Source organism: Medicago truncatula, chromosome 6, assembly GCF_003473485.1.
Source record: "Medicago truncatula cultivar Jemalong A17 chromosome 6, MtrunA17r5.0-ANR, whole genome shotgun sequence".
Lineage (NCBI taxonomy): Eukaryota > Viridiplantae > Streptophyta > Magnoliopsida > Fabales > Fabaceae > Medicago > Medicago truncatula.
The window spans coordinates 10,901,734-10,928,918 of NC_053047.1; the positions used below are offsets into that span (position 1 = coordinate 10,901,734).

At 33.1% G+C, this 27,185-nt stretch overlaps 2 protein-coding genes across 2 annotated transcripts; one reads left to right on the top strand and one right to left on the bottom strand.

The window, feature by feature from the left end:
• Positions 1-3,691: 3,691 nt before the first annotated feature.
• LOC25495883 (probable magnesium transporter NIPA8) lies at positions 3,692-10,967 on the bottom strand. Its single transcript, XM_013596141.3, has 14 exons — positions 10,688-10,967; positions 10,035-10,293; positions 8,773-8,857; positions 8,619-8,680; positions 8,204-8,289; positions 8,029-8,102; positions 7,736-7,838; positions 7,523-7,651; positions 7,232-7,331; positions 7,020-7,139; positions 4,750-4,840; positions 4,597-4,663; positions 4,255-4,351; positions 3,692-4,169 (listed from the first exon to the last, which is right to left on the bottom strand). Exons 2-14 carry the CDS (start codon positions 10,125-10,127, stop codon positions 3,948-3,950), a joined length of 1,329 nt encoding a protein of 442 aa, XP_013451595.1. The 5' UTR covers positions 10,128-10,293; positions 10,688-10,967; the 3' UTR covers positions 3,692-3,947.
• An 8,729-nt stretch (positions 10,968-19,696) lies between these two features.
• Positions 19,697-26,143, top strand: LOC25495886 (protein BREAST CANCER SUSCEPTIBILITY 2 homolog A-like). The gene is given in 17 exon segments (XM_024786379.2): positions 19,697-19,837; positions 19,930-20,060; positions 20,185-20,307; positions 20,374-20,574; positions 20,646-20,727; positions 20,812-20,871; positions 20,946-21,021; positions 21,115-21,226; positions 21,304-21,375; positions 23,673-23,868; positions 24,684-24,860; positions 25,084-25,225; positions 25,333-25,370; positions 25,454-25,672; positions 25,832-25,942; positions 25,944-26,003; positions 26,087-26,143. Coding segments are annotated over 17 exon segments (1,998 nt in total).
• Positions 26,144-27,185: the final 1,042 nt, after the last annotated feature.

Genomic DNA, 27,185 nt, shown 5'->3' on the forward strand with positions numbered 1-27,185 from the left:
CGGGTCTTTCCCATCTCGTTTTTGCTGATGATGTTCTCTTATTTTGTGAAGCTAATACACAACAGGTACAAGTGGTTATGGATATACTCAATGAGTTTTGTTCTGCTTCGGGTTTGAAAGTTAATGTGACAAAATCAAAATCAATGTGTTCCAAGAGGGTGTCAGAGAGGACTAAAAGAGATATCCAGGGTATCTCGTCGATCCGTTTGGTTTCTAACTTGGGCCATTACTTAGGTTTTCCTTTAGTTCAAGGGAGAGTCACAAATGAAACATACAAGCATATTATTGAGAAAATGCGCCATAGGTTGGCTTCTTGGAAAGGTAAGCTATTGAATAAAGCAGGTAGAGTTTTCTTAGCAAAATCAGTCACAACTTCTATGCCAGTGTATTATATGCAAATTAATCTTCTCCCAAAGGAATTGTGTGATGGTATTGATAAGATTACTATAAGTTTCATTTGGGGAGGAAATGGAGTAACAAGAAAGTGGAACATGGTTAAATGGACTACAGTTACTTCTCCTAGAAAGTTTGGCGGGTTAGCTATTAGAGATGCTAGAAACACAAATTTAGCCTTGCTTGGAAAATTGGTGTGGAGCTTGTTACATGATAAGATCAAACTCTGGGTGCGCTTGTTGAGTGCAAAATATATTAAGAATGGCTCTTTATGGAGCAGTGAAGCAGTGAGAAGCCCTTCTCTAGTTTGGCGAAGTATTTTGGAGGCAGCTAAAAATCTTATAGACGGTCTTAGTTACCGTATTTGTGACGGAAATTCTTCATTTTGGTTTCTGATTGGACTAAGATAGGGAGATTGTGTCACAAGGTTGATTTTGTCAACATCTCAGATACTCATCTAACGCTTAGGGCGGTTGGCTCAAATGGTTGTTGGAATTGGAATGCTTTAATGACCAATGTACCTTCTGATATTGTTCAACTTGTTGACCAACACCCTCCTCCTGTTACTTATAGTGAAGAGAAACATGATATGTGGATATGGAGTGACTCTAGGACAAGGGTTTATACTTGTAAATCTGGCTATGATTGGTTGTTAGGTCGCAACAGAACTTGGAACATGACAAATGATTGGAATTGGGTTTGGAGAATTAAGGCGCCTGCAAAAATACAACATTTTGTTTGGCTCTGCCTCCATGAGGCACTTCCTGTCAATAATGTTCGAAGAAGGTGCAATCTCACGGATAGTGCTCTATGTGGTAGTTGCTTTCTAACTAATGAGGATGTACTACATTGCTTAAGGGATTTTCACTTTGCGCGAGAGATATGGAAAGTTATTCCTATAAGGTATACTCAACACTTCTTCTCAACATTGATGACTAAAGATTGGATCAAGGAAGGTCTTCAACCATGTCTTGTGAAATTGAATGTTGATGGAAGTTGCAACTCTCGTGGAGGGATTAGTGCTGGTGGGCTTATTCGGGACGGTAAAGGTAACTGGCTTGCTGGATTCTCCTCCAATGATGGTCAAGGTGATGTGTTAACTCCTGAGCTTTTTGTAATTTATCATGGTATCACTCTTCAGCTTCAACATGGGTATTCAAAAGCAAACATAGAATCAGATAGCCTAGAGGCTATTCAGTTTTTGACTCGAAGAAAGAGTTGGAGATTCATGAATACAGTTCGTTATTGCTTAGGATTACCAGTTTGATCGACCATGCCCCAGATTTGGTCTTGCATCATATATTTCGAGAAGCTAATCTCAGTGCTGATTGGTTAGCAAAATACGGAAATTCTTCCGCTATGGGTGTCACTACATGGTCCTCTCCGCCTTCTGACCTCTTTGATCAGCTGTCTAGGGATAACCTGGACACTTAGTGTTTCTTTTTGCTCTTTTTTTTTTTGTTTTTTTGTTTCATTTTAATTCACCAAAAAAAAAAAATATTCTTCTAGAAATTGTTGTCAAAATCGACACCAATTTTTTTTCCATCTTTTTAGTGTTTTGAAACCACAAGGTATTTAGGGTTTGGTGTTTTTTTTTTTTTTTTGTGATGGCCGGGGTTTGAAGCGTGGACCTTGCATATATTAGATGCATCGTTCCTGCCAACTGAGCTAAGCTCGCGAGGACTTTGGTGTGTTGTTCTGATGCATATAAACTGGGCATAAAATAAAAAAATTGCAAATATTATTTTAGATCAAAATTATTATTTTTAGATGAAATATCAAAATATTGGTTTGGGCCTTTTAGTATAAATAGCAACAAGTTATACAATTGGAGAATTGATTCATTACTGTTTTGTATGTATATCTGTTTGTGAAAATTATAATAGTAGTTTTATGAAATAATCATAGTTTTTATTTTTCACTGCTGCAGGGAAACAATTTGGTTGACAGAATCAGCGATTTATCAGATGAGTTATTGCTTTACATTCTCTCGTTTCCCCCAGCCAAACTGACATTTACTATGGCCATTCTTTCGAAGCGGTGGACCCCACTTTGCTATTCACCCTTCAAAAAATTTTGCTTCAAGTACTGTCCGATTAGAAACCATCAAAAAATTTATAAATTTAAAAGTGTATATGTTGGAAAGGATACTTCATGTGTTCATCTTCTGTCACTCAAAACCCTAAGCTTGATATCAGTTTCTTTTGAAAATCGGAATGATTACATAAATTTTCTTCATGCTTGTCCTATCCTAGAAGATTTGCATGCTGAATCTATTTATTTTATTAAACTTAATGAAAAAACTGCATCCAAAGAAGGTCTTAAACCCTTGACATTGGTTTCCACACTCAGTCAGTGTAGGGATAATGGATGGTCGTCTGTTTAATAATGTCAAGTTTCCACCATATGTAGATATGGAATTATGCACAAAAGAGGTCTCTTTGAGAGCCATTCCCCTCTTTCCAAACTTAATTTGGATTAAACTATTGTTTCCTAGTTATTCATATATTTGTTGGGATGGTGTAGTTGAACGGCTCCTCCATTGTCCCAAGCTTCAAATTCTTTTCATTAAAAAGGTATTTTAATTTCTTTGCTTGTTCTTTTTGTCCATATGTATATATTTTGATTGATAAATGTTATTTGATTGATCATTATGGTGTCATTCGATCCATTTTTATCGCAGTGGAGGTTTACAAGCTTATCCGAGGAATGGAAATACCCAATTTTGGTTCTTGAATGGGATTCGTCTAACCTTAGATCATGTACTATATTAAACTTCGATGGCTCGGAAAATGATCTTCAATTTGCAAAATATATTTTACAGAAATCGGGTCTTTTACAAGACATGACAATTGGCAATACTACTACAGATATGATGGTTTTGCCAAAAAGTTAAATTATAGAACAACTGTCCTCCTATCCTAGGAAATCTCCAGGATGTACACTTTCATTTTTAGCTTGATAGTTTTGACAACATATTGCATGCTTTTAATTGTGATTGAAAGTGAGAATTGTTTGATTGTGATTGTTACTGAATTATGTTGCAAGACTATTTGAACATGTTCATTATGTGTTAGAAGAATCTACAACATTGAGTGTAGAATAGACATATATGCATTTTCTAGCACCTTTAACTAAATTTCACAAAGCTAATTTTATTCCTAATTTCACTTGTTACAATCTTGGAGGATGTAACTTGATGCATTTCATATTTTCAACTACCATTAGCATTTTTTTCCTTTGTCATGTATAGTATTTCTTTTATATATACACCAACATCATGCATACCCTTTATATATACATGGAAAAGGAGTACATTTAAAGGAATGCATCTTCTTTTCAATTGTTCAAGCAAAAATTTACAAGTATATACAATATACAACAATTTTTTTTATCATTTTTTCCTTAGGGGGGAAGAATACATGAATGCTTAATAGAGCAAATAATTGAATTATGAATGGTTTATATCTCATCTACACCAATCACTAAAAAAATCGGAGAAAAAAATAAATCCAAAACCTGGGAAATCCTACAGCGATGACTAACAAACACTATCAAGGGCTAGGAGGAACATTTGAATTAGTTTCAAGCAATTTTGTTGCATCTTCATCCATAGGTATTCTGCTCCAACCAGAATTTCTCATCGATAAAATTCTTGATCGTTCTAGTCCATTACCTCTGAAGCCATTCATTCTTGATGACATCATTGGCATCACAAGAACTGAAGATGCATTGATAGTATCCTCCCCAAAACCAAGAGATAATGCACAAGAAGTCTGCAAACAGATAGAAACTCGGATTACTAATCGAAACTGATAGCATCGGACAAGAATGTTAATGCAATCAGTCATAATGATATACCTTTGCCTTGACCAGAATATCTGCAATCTTTATCAGGACTCCCTTGACAAAAGATCTCATGTCTTTGCTGTGTGCTTCTTCGGAAGATGCTACTAGCCTATATCAGATAAAACAGTATTGGCATTAGTGAAAGTCACCCATAATAAGAAACATGTGTGTAAGCATCATGCCGAAATCAAATTATGTATAAAAAAATTGACATTTTTCTTCTTCAAAGATCAAAGCAGAAGAGAAGAATATATTAGAAGTTTCTTAACAGACATCTTTATGCTTTATAATTTATAAATGTCTTTTAAATATGATAATTGTTCACTTTTGGTAACTAAAGATTTCTTATCATACCTCTTTGTTTCTGTTGAAATGGCAGGAGACACAACGGAATCCAACGAACTATCTTTAGTCTCGGAAACTGAAACATTTAGAACAAGTTACATATTAGCCTTTGAATACCTCGGTTTATAGTAAAACCATAAAATAATTATGAATTTATAATACCTTTTGATTCATCAGGTGCCAGCAAAGAAATACCAATGAACACACACATCATTCCAAGTATAAACATTGTTGTCCTTAACGTGTCAAATACCTGTTTTCATGAAGATAAGGTTTAGACGATACCTAAATTTATTATGAAAAAACATTCAGTATTTATTAAAGCAACGATATTAATATTCATCAAACAAAAACTAAAACAAAAAATAAAAGCAGTAGAAGTGATAGGTACAAAAATATGAATTAGAAAACCAATTTTGTTGGAATTTGGGGCCTAACTCATCCTTACAAAACCGGCTTGTAAGGTGAGGAGTGCCTCCTCTTTATAAACTCTCATCAAGAGTGCTATCTATCCGATGTGGGACTAAATCCACCCCCTCAAAGCCAACACAATGAAGGTGTTGGAGGCTGCAATGAAGGCTAACCAAAGATCGCAATTAAGGCGACTAGGGGCGGACCGCAATTAAGGCGGAAATTCCAACAAATTTGAATTGATACTTCTTGAATGTGAAATAAGTAGAAGAACATTGTTGTCCTTAACAGAAAGCATCCTAGGAGGTTCCAGAAGGATGTCTACTTATTATGAATAAACAGAGTTATGGAGCAGTTATTAGCCGCATATCTCACCACTTGAAGGAAATGTGCAGGCATGCAGTCAAGTTTATGTTCTTCAAAATTTTGCCACTATTCATTTGAAAAATCCTATCGAGTTTATGTTCTTCGTAATTTTACGACTACTTCATAATAATCAAAGTTGGTTTCAACCAAACCATGCTGAACAAAAGTTACAGTGTTAAAATCAAAATAAAAGTACAGTTGAGAATCATCATGCAAGGTTCGTCAACAATCCATATTGTCGTGTCGCATTTGCATCCCTAAAATTTTCAATCTCTAATCTTAGTTAACTCAATGATGTCAGAATGCATACCAATCAACCCCCCACACCACCACCCATATAGTCTACTTTCCTAATATACCCTTTAATAGTGTACTTTCCTAATATACCCTTCAATATCTCTCAAATTAAGTTATCTAATAAAAACATGTTCATCAAAAACACACTAATACATGTGCCAGTGTATTGTGTAATGTGTATTTCTTGGCCTGATTACATGTAATTGCATACTGAATAGTTATACAAACTGATAGTTTCATTAGTATAGAAAAATCGAAAAACAGGGATGATAAAAGGATAGGGAACAAAACCGTAGATACAGACCTGGGTGAATTCGAGGACACCTGTATTCTCTCTTTTCCTAACTGAATTCGTACCCAGTAACTAACTACCTACTCTGCTAAACCCCCTATTTATAGTATTGCAATTTCATTTACAGTTAGTTATCGCACCTCCTATGACTATTCTTCATGTATGCTTTCTTAACTTAACTACCAGGCAGCTGTAAGTACTTTTCCATAAAACATTCACCTTGTCCTCGAGGAAAAGGTCTTTTTTAAGGCCTCAAAAGATTCCCATAGTTGTCACAGACGGGAGATATGCCTATTTAACCAGCAGCTCATTGACTATTGTCTTGGAGAGCAAGGATGTCTTCCAATTTAGTCGGTCCCAGGAAATAGCAACATATAAGCCCCTGATCCTACCTTCACTAGCACCTCTAATGGATTGTAAAAACGAGGGCTTGACCTCTCATTCCTGAATGTGCCAACGATAGCTACCTCAACTTGCTATAACAGTATGGTAGCTAGGAAGTATACAAACAGACTTGGCTGCATTTTTTAACACCCGTATTCTCTTCTAATCGAATTCTTACTTAGAAACTACCTCCGAACCTACTTTGCTGACCCCTTATTCGTTGCGGAATACTAGATCGCTGTTAATGATAGGTATGTAGCGACTCACTTTTCACATCTCGACCAAACAACACCCTTTCATAACAGCCTCATCTACCAATGACACTACCAAATAAAGTATTTTGAAATTATTTCAGCGATGATATGGAAATCGAGTTTTGGCATAATACGTTTCTCTCAATTCCATATCTTGAGTTACTAAGCGACATATTTTAATATTACAAATACAACGGGCTTAATCTGTCAGCTAAATATAGTTCACCAAAGTAAGAGTAGACTTGTGAATTTTAGGTTCTTAAATATATATCCTAAGGGAGTCCATTTCATCAAAGTAGGAGTAGATAATTTTTCCATAATAGTTTGATTTTAACTTCTTCGAGTGACTGTAGCAAGGAGAAGTTATACATGTACAGATTGAGAAGATTAAATAAGTTTATAATATGTATAACTAGACGTGAAATTACCTGATATTCCTGAAAATATATAAATCCTGTACAGATTGAGAAGAATGTCCATGCTATCTGAAACATGGGAACAATTAGAATTGCATCGAACAAGGACAGTCCTTCATTCAACCTAGTCATCTGCACAATTGAAAATAGTTCATCGGATCAAAACATCTGCAAATATTGATAAAGGTCCTAAGAATATTTTTTTACGGAAAAATAGGCCTTACCCAAAATCCAGCGGTGCTGAGAAATAAAAGAAGCATGGAATACGTGAACCAGCTGTGCAGCTGATATCCATTGGACATAGCCAGTCGTAAGAGGTTAGAACTGCCAAAATGAATTTGACATCAGGAATTAAGTACACAGTCGTTGTTATTGTGTCATGAACTACAAAGCACTGACACAGACACCAAGACACAGACAAGTGCGTAAAAATTAGAAAAATTAATTGATTGAATGTAATCATGTGTCGGACACCGGGCATAAAGCATGATCGTGTGTCAGAGTAGCAGACTTACAGCGATTTGGCGAACAACACTGAGCATGAACCTATAGCCCCTGAAACTACAGCATATGAAAATGGCAATAGCATACCCCAAATGGGTTTGAGGTCATGTCCCGATATAGCAAGCAGAAGTTCACCTCGCCTGCACATTTCACATTTTAATCAAAAAGAATTTTTTTTTTTGTTGAACTGAACTGAGAACAAATAATTAAATCTTAGTCGTTACTTGTAAATGGAGTGATGCAAGACGACAATTACAATCAAAGCTAGAAGGTACAGAAGGAACGCGACATTGGTATATTTCTCTGTCAGCTGCTCTGGAGTATATACTGAAACACAAGAAGATCGTCACATAAATTAGTTTGCACCATTGAAATGAACATTTTTTCTCTTAATGATATTATATGACATTTTTCTGAAGCTTAATATGGCTCTCAGCTTAATTAACATATGAACATTGTTTTCGCAAAGGGAACATATAATCAATGCTTTAATTGAACCAGGAAATATGTTACATACCAGGTGATTGGTGATTACCAAAAGCAACTAGAAAAACATTTCCAAGAACAATGAAAGCCGTGGCAACCAGTACCCTGTTTAAAGCATAATTTAAACCTCAATAATTTACATTGGTAGAACAATTTCGGTGAAAATAAAAAAGTGAAACAGTAATCTCAATCGAAATTTGGCATACTTGACTGTGACCATTTTGTTCAACACAAAGTAAGCGAATGCGAGGTTAGATACAAATTGAACAGATCCCAGAGCTGCAAGAAGTGACTGCGGAGCAAATACAAGAATTAGGTAATCAGAAGAAAAGGCATTACATTGCATACATCAAATGAACTCTTTTTTAAGGCTGTGAAGCACTGACACAAACATCGGACACGACACTGACACGTCGACACCATAGTATTTTAAGAAAATGACATAATTGAATGTATGTGCCGGTGTCGTGTCAGACACTGAACATGCTTTCGATCAGAAGATTCGGTGCTACAAAGTTTTGAAGTTTCATTAAATATATTTCAACAAACCAAAATAAAGTAAAACTACTGCACAATACAATCATAAAATTCCATATCTTAGGAAGTATCGTGGAAACATACCTGAGCAGCATAGCCAAAGGAAATGAAATTAAGGCAATTTCCAAGAAAGAAAAATAGGATACCTGCATATCAAAATTTATACAACGAAAAACAAGAATCAGCAACATGGTTAAAATGTGCAAAATCCACATACATAAATGCAATTACACTATACCGATTCTCCAACTCTGAAAGTATATAATAGGCTTCAGAGTCACCTTTCCATGTACCCCATCACTTCCAAGTAAATGTCTTTCTCTCTGCGAAAAGTGTAACACAGCCAATTCATTCATGTTTCCGAACTTATATGATATTGCAACTTTAAAGAAATAAAAGAGATCGCAAATTAATATTGGCATTCAAAGAAGTCAAATGACATCAACAAAAAATCAGCTGGAATCAAATATTACAAAATGTTTCTGAGCTTTACTTTTAGTGTATGATTGGATAGATGATTTCGGTGTGTGTGTGTGTGTATATATATATATATATATATATATATTTGAGATTTTAAATTTTTTGAAAGAATAACATGATAGATTATCATATAACAAATAAATCTCACTTAATTTAACTTCAGAAATATTTTATGACTTCCTTAATTTAGAACAAAAAGATAACTCCTAATCCAAAAGATATACATACAACATCTTATTCACAACATTGCTATCCAAAGTAATGATGTAATGTAAAAGGATACAAATGAGGTAAAAAAATTATGCATTAACCAATTGATTAAGTCGAGAATTATCTTATAAGCTGAAGCCTGATAAAGAATACATTACAACAACAACAACCAAGTCTTATCCCACTAAGTAAGGTTGGTTACATCAATTAAACGACACCACAATGTTCTGTCATATATAATATCTCTATCCAACCCAATAATCTCTGTCTCAACAGTTTCTCTTAAAGTTTTTCAATTTCTTCGTTTACCTCTACCAATTTCACTACTCTCTATCCGATCTACTCTCCTTTCTACAGGTCTTCTCTCCGCGTGCCCAAACAACCTATACTTAGTTTCCCACCATCGTTTCTACAATATGTGCCACCCCAACACTCTAGTCTAGTCTACCACACATCCAACGCAATATTCCTCTCGTGTTTGTTTTCTACTTCTCAACACTTCGTCTCATACAACATTGTGATCTTACACATGTAACATAGAATTTCCCTTTAATTTGAACGGTACTTTTTGATCATCACATAAAACACCTGAGAACCATTCAGCTTGAACTCGATGATTTGCACCTCCTTCAATTTCTCTGTCATTTTATACTATGGAATCAAGATACTTTAACCGTGTGTGACTTGTGGTATATGATCTCAAAACCGTGCGACCGTGCATATACATATACATATACATATATATATATATATATACATAAAAGTACATCACAAACGATTCAAAGATGAAAACAACGACTTAAACCATACCTCATTATGTCCTAATTTGAGAAGATTGGTCCCAAAATTTATAGCAATACTACCAAAAAGGTTGATGAAAGCTCCAACAACCCACTCCCCCATGAATAAAAGATGTTGTACCACAAAACCGACACCACATGCAGCACAAAATTTGAGTAAACTTTCCAACACAACTTAGCTCTCAAATTCTTCACACAAAGTTGATTTTACAACCTTAATTGTTGTAGCAACACCAAAGTGAAACCAGTTTCAAAACAACACTATAATCCTGTTTCATTAACAAACAATTAAACCAAAATCCAAAAACCTTCAATAATGTAATCAAATACTAATAATTAATTATTAACTTAGAAATTGTTCATTGACTAATAACATCATTAAAAAAATGGGAAAATAATTAAATAGTTATTAATTTCCATATAAAAACACACAAAAAATAATTTGATAAAAAAGGGAAGAAAAAAATTACAGAATCAACAAAATTGCAAAATTTGAAGACACAAATCAACAAAATCAAAAACAACAAAAACCTATTTGAAAGAAAACCTAGATCTACTGAATTTGTAGAAAAAAAATCGAATTTTTCTGTAAAAAAAAAAAAAGAACAGATCCAAAGAAAAAATAATCACAGAAATTGCATTGTGTATGAAATGATGAATTACCTGAAATTGAAATTGAGTTAGCGTGAAATTGAAATTGTGATGTTGGGTTGGGTTGAATTGAATCGAAGGTGAATGAATTTTGAATTCAAAGGGAAAGAGAAAATAAGGGTTTTAATAATAAATAGAAGTAGAAAGATTAATTAATTAATTAATGAGTTAATTAAATGAGACAAAAAAAATGAAGAAGAATTTTCTTGGTCCAAAAAGAGGGGAAGTTTTTTTTTTTTTTTTTTTTGTGTGTGTGAAGAGATTTAGTTTCGAGAAGAAGAATTTAGGAGAAAGGAAAGAGAGAAGAAGTTGTGGTGTCAACGTTGTTGAAGTAAGCAAACAACGTGTGACTTTTGACCAACCGTGTTTACCGCCGTCGTCTAATTTTGGTCAATGTTTTAATTTTGCCATTTAATTTTCAACTTACAATTATCATTCCTTAAAAAAACTTACAATTATCATTAAATTTAGACCAAATTACACCATAAGCTTTTAAGTTAGGGAAATGTTTTTTTGTCAGGTAGCCAAGTGGCTAGAATTTACTTTATAAGGTGAATAAGTGGGGTGTCCGGGATTCAAACCACGACCCCTACATATAATAATGCATTGTCTATCAACTGAGTTATGCTCACGAGACAAGTTAGGGAAATGTTAACTAATGTCCTGGAGCATTGGTTAAAGAAAACTAATATAGAAACTTTGCATTGGAAATTGGTCAAAAGTAAAATTTTCAACCTTATGAAAGTCAAAAAGTTATTGTTTTTATCGAGAAATTTCTATTTTTGCTTCCCTAACCAGTATGTCATGGCACTAGTTAACATGACCATTTAAGTTATTAATTGTAAAACTCATAGTTTTTATTAAAAAAAAAACAAAATAAAAAACCTTAGTTTTCGTCATCAAATTGAAATTAAAAATACGATCATCTTTAAAAATATAAAAAGACATCATCTTCTTCATAATCTTCATCAAATTAAAAATAAAAAAAATACCAAAATTAAAATTTCACATTGAATTTTCAGTCAACTTTCATACATATCATATTTAAAAAAAGACATCAACAAAATTTCAAACTAAAATTATTAGGATAGCCAAAGTTGATTCCCATTTATACCGCAATATCTGACATTTTTATTGCTCTCAACAAAAAACAAAACATCTCATGAAGTTCTAAAGAACAATACGATCCCTATGCACAAGTCTGAGTTTTGAGTACACTTAACTACAATGCAAAAACATTCCCTCTCACCAGTCACGAGTTCTCACACATTTGATGCACAATAGATGAAAGAAAATTAGTGCTATCAAGAAGAAATGAATAATATTGTACATAAAGCCGAAAAGAACGTTGTCGCCGTGAAGATTCAGTTGACAGAAACATTGTATTATACTTGTAAGATTGGGGGGTTTTCCACTTATTCACCTTAAAAAGATTAATTATAATCACTAAACTGCATGATAAGAAAGGGACCAACATAACATAATGAATTAATGACAAACAATGAGAATACATTATTCATTTTATTTATGCTACTACTTTTTTTGTCTTTCTATTTTTCCTTTGAGAATAGCTGCAAAATTAAGACATGTGATGGAAAGTGAACAATATAGCGGGGATGAATAAATTTCACTCACAATAAATAATAAATAAATTACTTTGTATAACATTTACAAATGATGAAATTTTAAAGCCGATACATGTAATGAAATGTCAAAAATTGCACACATTCAAGACATCAACGTCAATTAAAATTCAAGTTTGGTATTTTGAATGATTCAAAAATGCATGATTGCGATGAATGCGGGGAATCCAATTTCCATTAGGATCTGATTTTTATGTACAAACTCAAATATTGTTTGATAACTCACAGAGTATCTAGCAAACCATTACCCCTATAACCATAAGGGTACAACTTCATCCCACTTGCCTGTACAAAATATAGCATATGCATCCGCCGCATACCTGATTAAAATAGATAACCGATATCAATGTAAAGAAAAGATAATATACAATCTCACGTAAATTAAAAAAAAAAAAAAAAACCTAATTTGATATATAAAGTTTAAAATTAAGAAATTTCAAAACTTTTATAGATATAGAGAATGAGCAACCATGTTCGCTTGCCTCTAAACAAACTTAAACAATTCAAATTGTACAATTTTCAATTTATTATAATAATTTTAGGGTTTTAAAGAAACAAAAAAGGATGAATGGTTATGTATATTCTTTTATTATTGTGTGATCACGTATAGGACAGTTATGGTTATGTATTCATGTAATAGGTCAAGGGAGGGAGGATTCGATCAAAATTGGATTTAATAATTAGGAGGGAGAGGCCAAGCTCTTGATTCTCTGAATTTCTATGATATATTTCAAATATGACATTATAGCAATGCGATCCGAAAACGATTAACATTTTAGAAAGCCAAAACAATGAAGAATAGCAGTAAACCTTTCAAAAGCAAATCAGAAACAATATTCATTAATCACTAAAATAGAAAGAAACAGTATCATAATAATAAAGTCAGGACTGACATCAGCATAAAATATAAGGGATGCAATAAAGAAATACTTTGATGAATGTACCTGTTCACATTTAGTGCGGTTCAGTAGCATACATATAACAATCACCCTCCATGGATCATGGAAATGATCCTCTTGAAGGAGAGGCTTTTCAACGAGAGGAGGTGTAGAACGTGGAGGCACCCAATTATTATCCGGTGTTTTCCTTTTGTAAACCTCCCTACATCTATTAGCCTTAAGAAAAGGTTTAGTTTTTCTTTTGGATTTCCTTCGAGAGTCTTTGGGAATCTTAGGAGGAAGAGGATATGAATCCTCTTCAACAGTTCCTTTATGTTCTCTCTTATTAACACACTCTCTGAGACTTGACACTTTTTCACTCTGATATCTATACTGATCTAAATCTTCAATGCTCTTCGTAGAACGAGACACGACCCGAATATGCTCCACTTTACACTCTTCGACTTTATGAAAATAACGAGACAGGACCCTAACTTTACACTCTTGTTCAACTTCAATCTTTCTAAGATGATTTCCCTTACACACATACTTGCTGAAAGGATTGTCGACATACAAGTAATGCTTACTTTCCATTCTCCCTGTGTAATAGAGGTCGAGCTCAGTAGCATCGACATTTCTGATCGAACATAACAATTACATTGAATTATATCATTTTGTCAAGTTATTATCGATGTTGGTGTGGGTGCTTGATAGGGTTATACACATTGAAAATAAGGAAGAAATAACACCGACATTTCTGATTGAAAACGTGTAGGTGTCAGTGTTTGATAAATGGGTCGGAAATGTAATAACTGAAGAATAAGGGGGAAAAAATAGAAAGAAAAACTAACGGAGAGAAATCACTACCTGATAAATGGTCGGAAATGAGCTAAATGGGTCGACCCGGAAATGGGAAGAGAGAGCGCGCGCTAGAATATGTTTAAAGGGTGGCAGCAATGATGAGAAAGAAAGGCAATGTGGTTTTAATTCTTTTGCAAAAATGTCGGTCCTTTTAATATGGATCAAGTTAATGTATACGTGTATACAAATTTTGCTGAGTCGGACACATGTGTGTAATTTTTTATTTCTAAAATAAAAAAAAAATTGGTTCATTATCGATTGAATTAAAATAATTAAAAAATAAAATCTCTAAGTTTTTTCTCTCTTTTTGTCCAAACCAAATAATGCAAAATTATTCCTCCCCTCGCCACACCACTAGTCCGCCACAACACCCATAAATACACACATCAAAACACCAATAATTAGTAAGGTTTGTTCATCCCAATAACCATGGTTTTGTTTAGTATCAATAAGAGATTGAGGTTAACAATTCCATCGTATGTAACCAATAAATCATAATGATGGTGTAAATCATTCTACCCGATTAGTTATGCTCCAACCATAACGTGTATTCAAGGTCCTTTTAAAGCGCGAAGAATTTGACAAGGCATACTTTAAGACTTAAAAAACTTAACGTTGATATTAGAAGTTGAACTAATGTCCTCGCAGAGTAACTCCTTATTAACTGAACTTATGTCCTTGTTGATTTATAAGTTTTTAAGAAAAGAAAATTAACAATCTTTTTTTTGTCATGTATAGGGTTTGAACCCCAACCTATACATATATAATGTAATATCCCTAGCAATTAAGCTATCAATTTTTTCCCTTGTCAAATAAATAAGAGTGAATAGGCTTTTACATCCTTCAATTTGCACACACCAGTCAATTTCATCCGCAAATTAATCGAAATAGTTAATACGTCCCTGAATTTTACTAAGTTCAATCAATTTAGTCTCTCTGTCAAGTCTCATCGTTAATAGTGCCAACATGTCACGTTAAACATTGACGTGGAGTTTCAAGTCAGCTTCAAAGTGCACAGGGACAAATTTGATAGAAAATTTTGATTTTTTAAACTTTTTCTTAAATGAAAGTAATTACAAATCGATTCATGTATTATTTATTAAAAACCAAATTAATCCCCGAATCATGTCACTCACTATCAAATAAACTGATACCTAATACAACTCATAAACATTCAACAATCAATAGAATCACAACCCATATTCACCCAAGAATCGTTGCAAGCGTTTGTTTCACGATATGAATGACAAATTGAATTTATGTGATTGTGTTACTACGTATATGAGGGTTAATTGCAACCATAAGAATAAAGGTCATACAGAAAAGGAAAAACATGGCACGGGACAACGTTGATTCAAGATATGTCTCATTTATCGTCTTGTAAAGAGAAGAAAATGAAATATCAAATTCACTTCAATGTCCTTTAGACATATGAAAGAGTATGAGCATCTCAATTCTCATCACTCAATTTTTTTTTTTATTAATTACGACAGTGTCATGTCGGATACATTAGTAAAATGAAAAACAAATTGGCCTTGTTGTTATCTTCAAATTTCTTCTAAGCATCTCTTCTCTTGTATGACTTTAATCTATTGAACTCTTGAATCCATGTTGATTATAAGGACTACAATTAAGATGAGTAAAAAAAAAGTGGAATTAATATAAGTGTCAAATAAGGTGTTTTCAAATCTAACAAATAACCTAAGCTTCTACCTATTGAATCCTTTCCATACTTACCTACCTATTTGATTCTTCAACAAAAACCTCATATGACCAAAAATGTCATCATGTATTCTGCTTCGATTCCATCTTCACCATAGGGTTCAAAAAGAAACTTTTATCGTACTTTATATTTATGATAATATTAAATACATTAATAGTTAGTTTTTGGTTTGAAAGAGTTTGGCTATGAAATAATAAATGTATTTGTAACTTTTATCATTTAAATTGTACTACAATTTACGATATTGTTGTGTATGAATCAAAAAGTTTTTAACAAATAAGATTATAGTAAATTTTTTATATTATATAATATTGTTCTTGTTGTGTCTTGCTCCTACTTTAATAAGATTTATTTTAGAAATTCATTTGGACAACACTTAGGTGACATTGTGGTACCGATGTAATGAGACATTGACCAACCACAAAGTGCCACATTCACCATTTATTTTAAAAAAATAATAAAAGGCAAAATTTTATTGTGAAGAGAGATAAAAACCATTTGTGACACTCTGAAGAGAGAGAAAAATCATGTGTCCTTCGACATGAATACACATTGAAGGACGAAAAAGCCCATTTACTCAAATAAATAACTAAAAGGTCTTACTAACAAGTGTCTCGGAGCACGTTTTAAATATTTTAAATCAAGTAATTATTTTTTAAAATGTTTAACTTTTCAATTTTCAGTGCAATGATTACATAAACTTTCATAAAAATTTACTATCTAATAGCCTTAACTAGTGCCCCTAACTTAATTAATCAATCCGAGCTAGTAGGCCCTAACTCAAATTCTTTTCAAAAACAAAATATCAAAAGTGTCCCATCAAATTATGTTGTGTCCCAAAATTAGAGAACACGAAAGGTTTTGGTTCATAGCGGGAAAAGTTAGTACTCTTTTTCTTATTTCATTTGAACAACACCACACACCAACAAGCAAACACACATTCACTACTTATTTTGTTTATTTTCATCATGGATCACTCATTACTTGTAATATGGCACAAAGAAGAATAAGAGTTAAAAAAAAGGGTTTGCGCCGTTCATCGTCTTCGTGCTCTTGATGGAAGTGCTTTTTTCAAATGGTATGCATTAATTCAATTCAATGTTCCTTTTCTTCTTTCTTTCATTTTTTGTATTTTAAATTTTTGTGCTTATACTTAATATGATTAAATTGAATGTGTATGTATGTATGTAGTGGAACTTGTGGTATGTCCGTTGCTATTGCATTGGTTGTGACTCTAACAACATTCAATTCAAAAGGTTACTCGGAATTGTTCCCAAGCGAACTCTCCCAAATATTCAACAATTCACGAAGAACCAACCCATTTCGCCTATAAAGATAATTGGACAATAAACACTTAATTTCTTTATCTCTTCAGGAGAGGCAACCATTTGTTTCTCATGCTAGAGAATTGGACAATAAACACCAAGATGCTTTGAAACAAGAGGCTTATGAGATCATAAAGGTAAGTTGAAAATCAAATGTTGGAGAATTTTTGGTTAGTTAGTTTCTGTTTTGAAGTAAGTTAAATTGCTATTCAGTTATTAAGCTATACACACTTGCATTCTTTCATTATGGATCAAGTTATAGTAGTTTCAAAACTTTTTCTCTCTTGAATATTTTTACTATTGTCTTGATCTTTAGATCGTTTTAACCAAAGCTAGACTATTGATTCATCTTCTATTTGGTAAGATGTTACATAATTTAAGTTTGAACTTTAAGAAAAACTTAGAAAGTAATAAAATGAAAGATGGAATTTGAGAAACAAGTTAATGAAGATGTGACACATATGATCAGCATACTTGGACAAATTCAATATTCTCAAAAGTTGGTCAGCGATGATATATAGAAAAAACCTTTGATATTTGATTCACTATCATTGATTATGGTTCACTAACTATTAGATTTTTAGGGAAATTGGCGATTCAATTCTTCTTGAATTAATATATATTTTGTTTACATTAACTGACATGTCAAAATCGGAATTCGTGTTGTGTTTGGCGTCTGTGTCGGTGTTTCTTCAAACACTTGTAAAAAAAATAAAAAGTTAAAATGATCTTACAATAACAAAATCTTCTAAATAATTTCTTCCTTACATGAGTTGAAATCAGTTTAATCATCTCACTTTGTTTCTTCATATTTTCCTTTTTCTAATTTCTTCATATTGATATACCACTTTTGAAGAAGCTTTAATTCTAATCAACCTAGCCTAGTAATTTGCATAAGGTTTTAACGGAAGAACCTTTAATGATTTAACTTGTCTGTAAAGTATAAATTATTTATAGCTATAGATAGATCAAGGGTTGTTAATGAGCTTACCATAAGACTTCTAGCTTTCTATTCTATGTTTCCTCATCTTTCACTTGTATAAAAAACTTAAGTAAATATCTACTATATTTGGTAAATTGTTTCATATAATAGAAAAATAAGAGATACAAAGAAAAAAATATGTTAATAATTTTGAAAGGACAAAAATTGTGAACTAAGATTAGACGTATTATATTAATTTTTGATCTACTTTTAGTGTATAGGATTTTCTATTTGATTTAGATTATTAATTTAATATGAGAAATTTAATTAAGGAAAATGCTAACCGGTGCCCCTGGAGCACCGGTTAAAAATGCTTAAAAAAGAAATTATATAATAGTTATTACATTGAAATTGTGTAATTAATGCTAAAAAAAGTCAAATATGTTTCCTATTATGATAATAATGTCCGTTTTTGGCATCCGCGGTGGTTATTAATTAGTGGATTGGTAATTTAATTAAGTAAAATTTAATTTAATTTTAAAAATAAAATTTTATCTTAAAAATTATGCATTTAACATCTTACAACTTTCTTCTAAAAAAACTTTATCTTAAAACTTTTTTTTGACAAAAATTATCTTTAAGACTTTAAAAAATGAATTTTTTTACATAATTTTTTCTTCTTCTTATAGATTACCAAAGAGGCAAAGACTTGTTGAAGTGTCTTTCATTCATTCTTTAACAAGAGGAATGTCAAGGACACTCTCTTTTCAACACTCTCTCTAATAGAGATAACCAACATATGTCGGAGTCTGTTTAGTAAAGTCATGAAACGAGCTTATATGTTATAGCGTATAAGTTTGTCTAGCAAAAAATGATCTCTTTGGTAATGATCTTTTCACAACCAGCTTATAAATTATTTCGAGATCTTATAGCTTATTTCTATACACTATTTCAAGTAGCATTTGAACTTATAACTTATAACTTATCATCTTTTCTTCCATTTTCACACTTTTAATTATCTCTAAAATCCATTTTTACCCTTTATAACTTATTATAGTTTAAAATCAAATATATATTTATTTTAAATGAATGATTCATTAGCCAAACACCTAATTACGTATTAAAATCCATTTTGCCCTCTACATTAAATGGATGATTCACAATTATTTTGCATTTTTTTACTAATGAAAAAAATGTAGGCATGTCCATTTTCTTTTATAATTGTAGTATATCGTTTTTTTCTATTTGGCGGGAAAACTAAAAGATAAAATTAATGAAAATAAAAAGAGAGAGAACGAAAAGACCAAAGAAAGCAAGTGACGGTACAGTTCATTCCTTCCAACATCAGCGAGAGAAAGAAACACAACTTGTTCCATTTACAAAGATTTTCAAGAAACCGTATCCATAGATTTTAATATATCGCTCTATGAAGAAATGAGTAGGTGGGAAATATTCTCCGATGCGGATGCCGACGATAACCGTTACTTGGGAAAAGGAGACTAGGATTAACTGCAAATGTTTCTTCCTTCAAAAAGCCTCGCATTTCCAAAACTTCTGCCTCTGGTGACCAACATGTTCAAAACTTTCATAATGGTATGCATGATTTAAGAGTTTTTAGTACATTCCTTTTACTTTTATCTGTTGCAAGATCGATTAAACTCATTTCAATATGCGTGGTTCTTACGGTTTGTCTAAATTATCATCTGGTGCTTCTGGATGCAAAAGAAAGGTTTCCACCCGATATCCATCTCGGCATGCAAGGATACACATCAAGGAATTTTTTGCAGTTCCTCCATTAAAGAAAAAAGTGGTTCGTTAATCAGTATATTATCGATGTTGGTTACCATCTTCTGCCAGGATCTCATTTGTTATTGTTGTAAACTAAAATGAAATTCATTGCAGCATTTTCCGAACCCGGTCAGACAGGTGACATCTGGTAATGCAGGAGAGTACATATTCCATGATGGCTCTGATGATAATGGTATTGGAGGAGAAGCTTTCATCCATCTATTGGCACAACATGGGGCTTCCCTGCATTTAGTTGCTTTTATCCTCGGTTGTTAAATTTCATAATTCAATACGGGAGTTTGGTACTTGGAAGGCACTTTGTATGTAATGTTTTACTCGATGCATTTTACTTAAAAATGTTCTCTTTAGGTGGGTATTGAATCATTACAAGTGGATTGTATGGAAACTGGCATGCTATGAGAGATACTATCCAGCTAGGTGTGCGGGAAAATTTCTAACTGTATCAAATGTGCTTGAGGAACTGAAGTACAGGTATATAACTGCTTTTAGACAACATATTTTAGGTCTATAAAACTAAATGTGAAATTTGGTGTATAGATATGAAAGAGAAGTGAATCATGGCCACCGATCTATCATCAAGAAAGTTCTTGAAGAAGGGGATATACTGCCTTCTTCAATGATGATCCTTTGCATATCTAGCATTCACTCAAATCATGTGATGGAAAGTGGGACATTATTTCAGGCACAAACCGGGAATAAGAGCAGGGAGGCAGTAAAAGTTGAACTAACTGATGGATGGTAAGAATTTCAACTGTGCCGTGTGAAAATAAAAGAGGTTCCCTAAAACACAAAGTGATTTTCTTTCGCAGGTATTCTATAAATGCCATTTTAGATGCTCCATTGTCAAAGCAACTGGATGCTGGAAGATTATTTGTAGGACAGAAGCTTCGGGTAATGTGTTGGTCTGAATTTTGTCTATGACTATAACACACTTAATACTTGATACTGAATTTTGTTTTCATATTTTTTGTGCAGATCTGGGGAGCGGAATTATGTGGCTGGAACGGGCCAGTTTCACCCTTTGAGGTTTTTCTGGCTTAAGATTGTGATTGAGTATCTTTCTGTAATGCCTTGTTGTATGGTTTCCTCATATTCTGTTATAATTTTAGGTGTCATCAACAATTAGCTTATTTCTTCACATAAATGGAACATATAGAGTTCATTGGTCAGCGCGGTTAGGATTTTGTAAGCATCTTTTAGTTTGTGGATGTCATTCCTTTTAAGTTAGAGAAAATTAGTATCTTGTTCCTTGAGCTTATCTTCTTGAGCTAATCACAGGTAAAGTTGCCGGTCCGCCTTTGGCTTTCAAATGCATAAAAAACAATGGAGGTTTAATACCTCAGACCTTGGCAGGAATTACCCGTATATATCCCATTCTTTACAAAGAAAGGTAACTTAAATTTGTTTTCTGCAGATATATTTTTTCATTATACTATCCAAAAAGTTAAGAACTGTTTTCCTTATTAGGTTAAGCAGTGAACGATCTGTTGTCTTATCAGAGAGGATGGAGAATAAAATGATGGAGCTGCACAATCAAAGGTGACTTCTCATATTGCCATCAATTTCCTTTTTCTTCGTCTGATGCGAATATTGCACTCAGTATTTATAGCTTTTGTGCTTGTACTTCGGTTCTCTATCTCTGTGTAGGTTTCACACTAGACTAGATTGCAAATTATCTGTTGGCTATATTCTGCACACAATTATGGTTTGGTAGGCATAGTATCTAGATTCTGCACATTAGTTTTTTTATTTATCGTGTTATTTTTCATCTGATACATAGTCTAAACATAATTCTAAGAAGTGTTTGGATTTATTGAATGCTAACTATAAATGTACAATAGAATTAAATTCCATACCTTATACTCTCAGATGGTGACATGAACTCGTTTTCCCGTTTTTTTTAATGTCTAAATTCTATTGATAGTTTCTGTCATTATTATTTTGTTGTTTGATTTCTATCTGTTTTAAACATATAATTTTTCATTTGAGGTGAACTCTATTCTACCTTCTCATATCTGCCTTGAAAAGCATTTTTGTTTTGGAAAGGAATTTTGTATGTGACAGAATTTACTATCAATAAGCGCCATTTCTTTTTATGTTTTGATCTCAATGGATTTCTTTTCAAATATGCCTGATCTAATAATTAAATGCTGGAAAATCGAGTCACAATGCAAGCATTCAAAAGAAGAATTTACTTGAAAGTCCTTTAAAAAGGTGTCAAAGAAGTTGAGCTTGTCATCAACTAGACATTGTAGAAAACTATTGCATGATATCTCTGCATACAAATCTAGTCATTATTTAGAAGATTATTGATGATAGCAGTAGTCATTAAACATATAGATTGATTAAACCTGAAATTTCTGAATACAAATTTAGTTTGAATTTTGAAGATTAATGGGCCTCCATTGAAAGCAGCTATAGCTAAATCCTTTTCAATTTATTGCTTGCATTTCAAGAATGAATATGTAGTTTAGTTCCATATTCATCATGTATCTGTCCTAGATAAATAAAAGGTACATGAAATTATTTAGTTGCACATTTTTCAGAATTTGGTTTGAAGGAAATGTACTCTTAGTAGTTATGCATATGAATTCTAAGCTCATAACTATGTTGGGAAGTGTACGACGATACTCACTGAAGCTCCTTTGTCCGTCGCTATTCCTTCGTGTTATATTTTGTAATGTGGTTGAACAACTTGGTGGCTTTGTTACTGTTATTATAGCATCTGTTAAATAATATGTATCATATCCTATTTCTAGCTTGTCTTGTTTCAGTTAGCCATGTAATATCCATTATCTAGCATAAAACTTGTCTTTCATGTGTGTTTTGTTGCAAAGAAACTAAATCGAAAAACTCAATTGAGAGAGAGAGAGAGAGAGAATGAAATGAGAGGATAATTTTCTGATTTCTCATCTAAATAATAATTACTAATTACTAATTACTAACTATAGCCAAACTAATTGTGACAAACAAACAATAAAGTTAAAGTTTGTTAGAGTGCATTGCTTGCGCTGTAAGTAACTGAAATTGCCTCCAAAGAAGAGTGACCTTAAAGGCCATCGATCTTCTGCTCATAAAATGTCCTTTTCAAAGGTGTCAGAGAAGTTGAGTTTTTCATCCAACAATAAAACTAACACTCTCCTCTCTATTTATTGAACATGGTAGAAAATCATTGCATGATACTGATAGTGGTAGTTATTAACCATATAGATTGGTTAATCCTCTGAAATCTTTGCATACAAATCTAGTTAGTATTTAGAAGATTAATAGGGCTCCATTGAAAGCAGCTAGTAATGTGGCTTTATCGATTACTAGTGAAGCGAGAATTTCATAGGTTATATATATAAATGTACATTGTTATATACATGGAAAACAATCTTATAGTGGCAGTACAACTTATTTAGGATGTCTTCTTTACTGTAAAGGGAAATGCTTTTCAATTTTCATTTAAAAAAAAAGTGCAGGACAATTCCTTATTCATCGTGTAGGTGCACATTTTCCAGAACTTGGTTTGTAGAAAATGACTATCTAGTTGTTAGTTTATTCGTAAGTATTTAATAATTTGAATATCATATCTATTCATTTCAAGTGGTTTAATTTGGTTATTTTTCATGTTCATTTATCATTTGTTCATTTGTTCAATGTTCATTTCCATAAAACACAGGAGAAAAAATAAACAACTGCATCAGAAATCCAATTTGCTACATGCATTCATTTTAGCTATAGAGTCTTAATGACATGGACACTTATAGTTTAATATGATTTGGTGACATGGATACAGTGTGTGTGTGTGGGGCTTGGTACCATCTTAACAGTCTTTACTTTTATGCTGTTAGACGCTCAGCTGTTGTGGATAACATTGTTTCGGAGTATCAGAAGGAAAGAACGAGTTCACATGTTTATGATCACGACGATAGTGAAGGGGCTAAGATTTATATGATGTTGGAGACAGCTGCAGAACCTGAATTCTTGATGGCGGATATGACTCCCGAGCAGCTTCGTTCTTTTGCTGCATATAAGGCCAAATTAAATGTGAGGTTTTATATTCTTGTTATTTTTATTTTATTTTTTTATAAGCAACCACTTTATTAGTGGGGAGTGCAAAGCATACTCAACCCCAAGTTAAATGAGTACAACTGTTAAATACATTCCAAAGGATTTATACACCAAACTAGAATAACTTACGCCCTCCAAACATCCTTAACGTCTCAACATCAACTCAGCTGCGTTTACTGCAGTTCAACCACAGAATCTGTCCAATAAGTATTATTAGGCAGTAAACGCAGCTGAGTTGATGTTGAGACGTTAAGATGCCTCTCTCATTCAACAGCCTCCAGCAGAAAATGTGAATTTTGCTAGGGACTGCACTGTTCCACAGTTTCAACCAGACCTGAGTCGGGACGTCGTCATTTGAATTCACCCTAAAAATGCCTTCCTTTGTCAACCAGAGGTAGCAAGATTTAACTGAGAAGCCTCTAGCAGCGTCTGACAACCAAACTCAGTAGTATGGTGTATTTATAACCAGTGATATGCCGACATTGCAACATAGATACCTCACCTTCCTCCCTATCTAAAAAAGTCATGCTAAAACATAAATTCCACTTCCAACTAAAACCAGACCAATAACCTGATTCTGAAACAGTCACATTTTTGTCCGCTGCAAGCAAAAAGAGGCGAGGAAACAACTCTTTTAACACGGACGCATCAAGCCAAACATCTTTCGCCGTTGCCCAACCTTAATTTAAAAGCACCAGCTAGCAAGACGTTTTATATTCTAGTTTATATGCATGAAATTTATTCTAGTTTGTATGCATGAAATATATTTATGGTTTCATGTCCATCTTCAGGCAACTAGACAATCACAAATGGAAAGTTCGATTGAGAAAGCTCTGAAAGATTCTGGCTTGGGAAACCGAGATGTAACGCCATTTATGAGGTTGCGGGTCGTTGGATTAACTTACAAAAATTGTCAAGATAAGTCTAAGGAAGGCATAGTAACAATCTGGAACCCAACACAGAAGCAGGTGAGTCTGATCATCGAATTGCAAAGAATAATCATATTTCTCAATGACAACAATTTTTCAGCATTTCTATGGTTGCAGAATTTATGCAAATGATTTTCTCATGCACGCCTAGCTAGTTATTATACAATACTTGATTTCCTTTCTGTCAATTCCTTATCATACATGTTTATCATGGACATTGGAAGATTGCTCACAATTTCATTATATTGTGTTACCATGACAGTGTCAGGAGTTGGCAGAGGGAGAAGCATATGCAATTGCAGGACTCACGCCATATGGATCTGATTCGGACGTCCTTCGTTTCCAGACTAGAGGATCTACTACCAAGTGGTTGCCATTATCTTCTAACGCAAGGAACAGTTTAGGTAGGTATCTAACAATCAGAATAGGACAGAAAAAAAAGAGAGAATTTCTACTTCACTTTATTATGGTTATGTCAATTCTAAATCCATCTTGTTGTTGTCCTTTGCAGTTCATTTTTCAATAGTCGGAAATCAATCCCATTGTCAAGTTTGCGTCACATCCCTCTTTCCAAGTAATTTTATTGCCCTAGTCCTTATATACATATATCTTTGTACTAGCAGTAAAAAAAGAACATAAAGAAAATATCTGTTGCATTTGTTGTGCATGTCGGAAAGGCTTATACATCAGGTCAGCAAAAGAAGCAATGGGTTTTTGTGACTGATGGATCGATCATGAAAGGTTTACAATCAGAGAAGTTTACGGACACATTGCTTGCTATTTTCTTTTGCTCCCCATTGATTGATCATGATTCATTTCCACCAATCAACCATAACCTTGCTGGATCTACGGTAATTACATTGTTCTATACCTTTTGTTACTACCGCTTTTAACTATCGGTTATGGACTGTGATTCAATTCCATTGTTTTAAGCCGTCTAGTTTGCAAAAAACTACTTACTTCGCATTACTTGAGAAATTAGATAAAACCCGTGTTTTTGTTATATGCAGGTTGGTTTCTGTAATCTTATAAAAAAGGAGAAGGACCATACTTACCAAATATGGGTTGCTGATGCTAATGAAAACTCAACCTATTACTTGAAATTTGATTCTTCACACTGTTCGTTCTCATCTCAGAAATCCTGCCAGTTCCGTCACAAGATGGGCTAGTAATTCTAGCTTGGTATGCATGATGGAACCTTATTGATCTAAACTTGAGTTGCACGGTTCAATTTTTAATAATGACACCTTTTTTTTTTCCTGCAGATAATACAGAAACTCAAGGAATGGTTGTTGGGTATAATTGGTGATTGTAAAACCTAGATGGAGACAAAGAATTGTCTAATATATAACGTTAGTGTGTTCCTTTTGAATATCACAAGATGAGTAGTGTATTTATCTACGAGATATTGGTAAACTCGGATTGGTGATGATATATATTTCATTTAAAGGTGGTTGGATTATGACGTTGATAGTCTCCATGAAAAGCTTTACTATAATATCATAGTGACATGCCACATTTTCCTTCTAGAAATGGTAATACTCATTATGAAGATGTTTACTATAAATCTCTATCAAATATATGCATTAGAAGTACTTGCATGATCGTTGAGAAATTTAATCTTGTTGGGACAATTTTTTATAGAAAACGAAGATAGGTATTGTACACCATGCTTTAAACGTTATTATCCCATAAACTAAAAATCCGCAAAACAATTTTTTAATCCAAACAATCAAATTAATTTCTTTCACATTTAACCAATGGTTAAGAATAATTTAATTAATCAATCATAACGTAACTTAATCTCTTTATCCATTATTCAATCGTAGTTTAAAACAAGAAGAGGAAGGATGACTTGCTAAAAGAAGTTCAAGGATAGTCAACATGACTCGCATTTTCTCAAAATTTCCTACATGTTGAGGCAACTCCTTCAGAATTCATTCAATAACACACATAACAATAAAATTCTCAGAATTTTCAGTTTTTTACAAATATATGAAATCTGAGATGAATTTTCAGTATAGATAACAATAAAAATGATGAGTTTTCTATGAACATTATACAGCGGGAATCAGTAACAAAATAACTAATAGCAGCTACATAACACGGCGAGTAGAAGTGGATCGTGCCACTAAGAGGTATCAAGGCGAGCCAAAATGCTTTGAAGACAAGCTCAAAGATTCTAAAAATATTTCTATTCTCAAATTTCACCCATCATAGATTCAAAATTAAGCCAAGACTATATCAATTCTAAAGGTCCTCTCACCTTTTCTTCAAATATGTAAAATTTACATTGGAAAACTCAGCAAAAAATATGAACCGATCTAATCAACATCCTCTATTATCAAACAAAACTCAGCAAAA

Bases quoted from the DNA above. Each gene is read 5' to 3' on its own strand.
- LOC25495883 (XM_013596141.3), bottom strand. From the start codon at position 10,127: ATGGGGGAGTGGGTTGTTGGAGCTTTCATCAACCTTTTTGGTAGTATT. The intron at 8,103-8,203 runs GTATGCCAAATT...TGCTTTAAACAG, and splicing joins AACAAAATGGTCACAGTCAA to GGTACTGGTTGCCACGGCTT. The intron at 7,332-7,522 runs GTAAGTCTGCTA...TCATTTTGGCAG, and splicing joins GTGTTGTTCGCCAAATCGCT to TTCTAACCTCTTACGACTGG.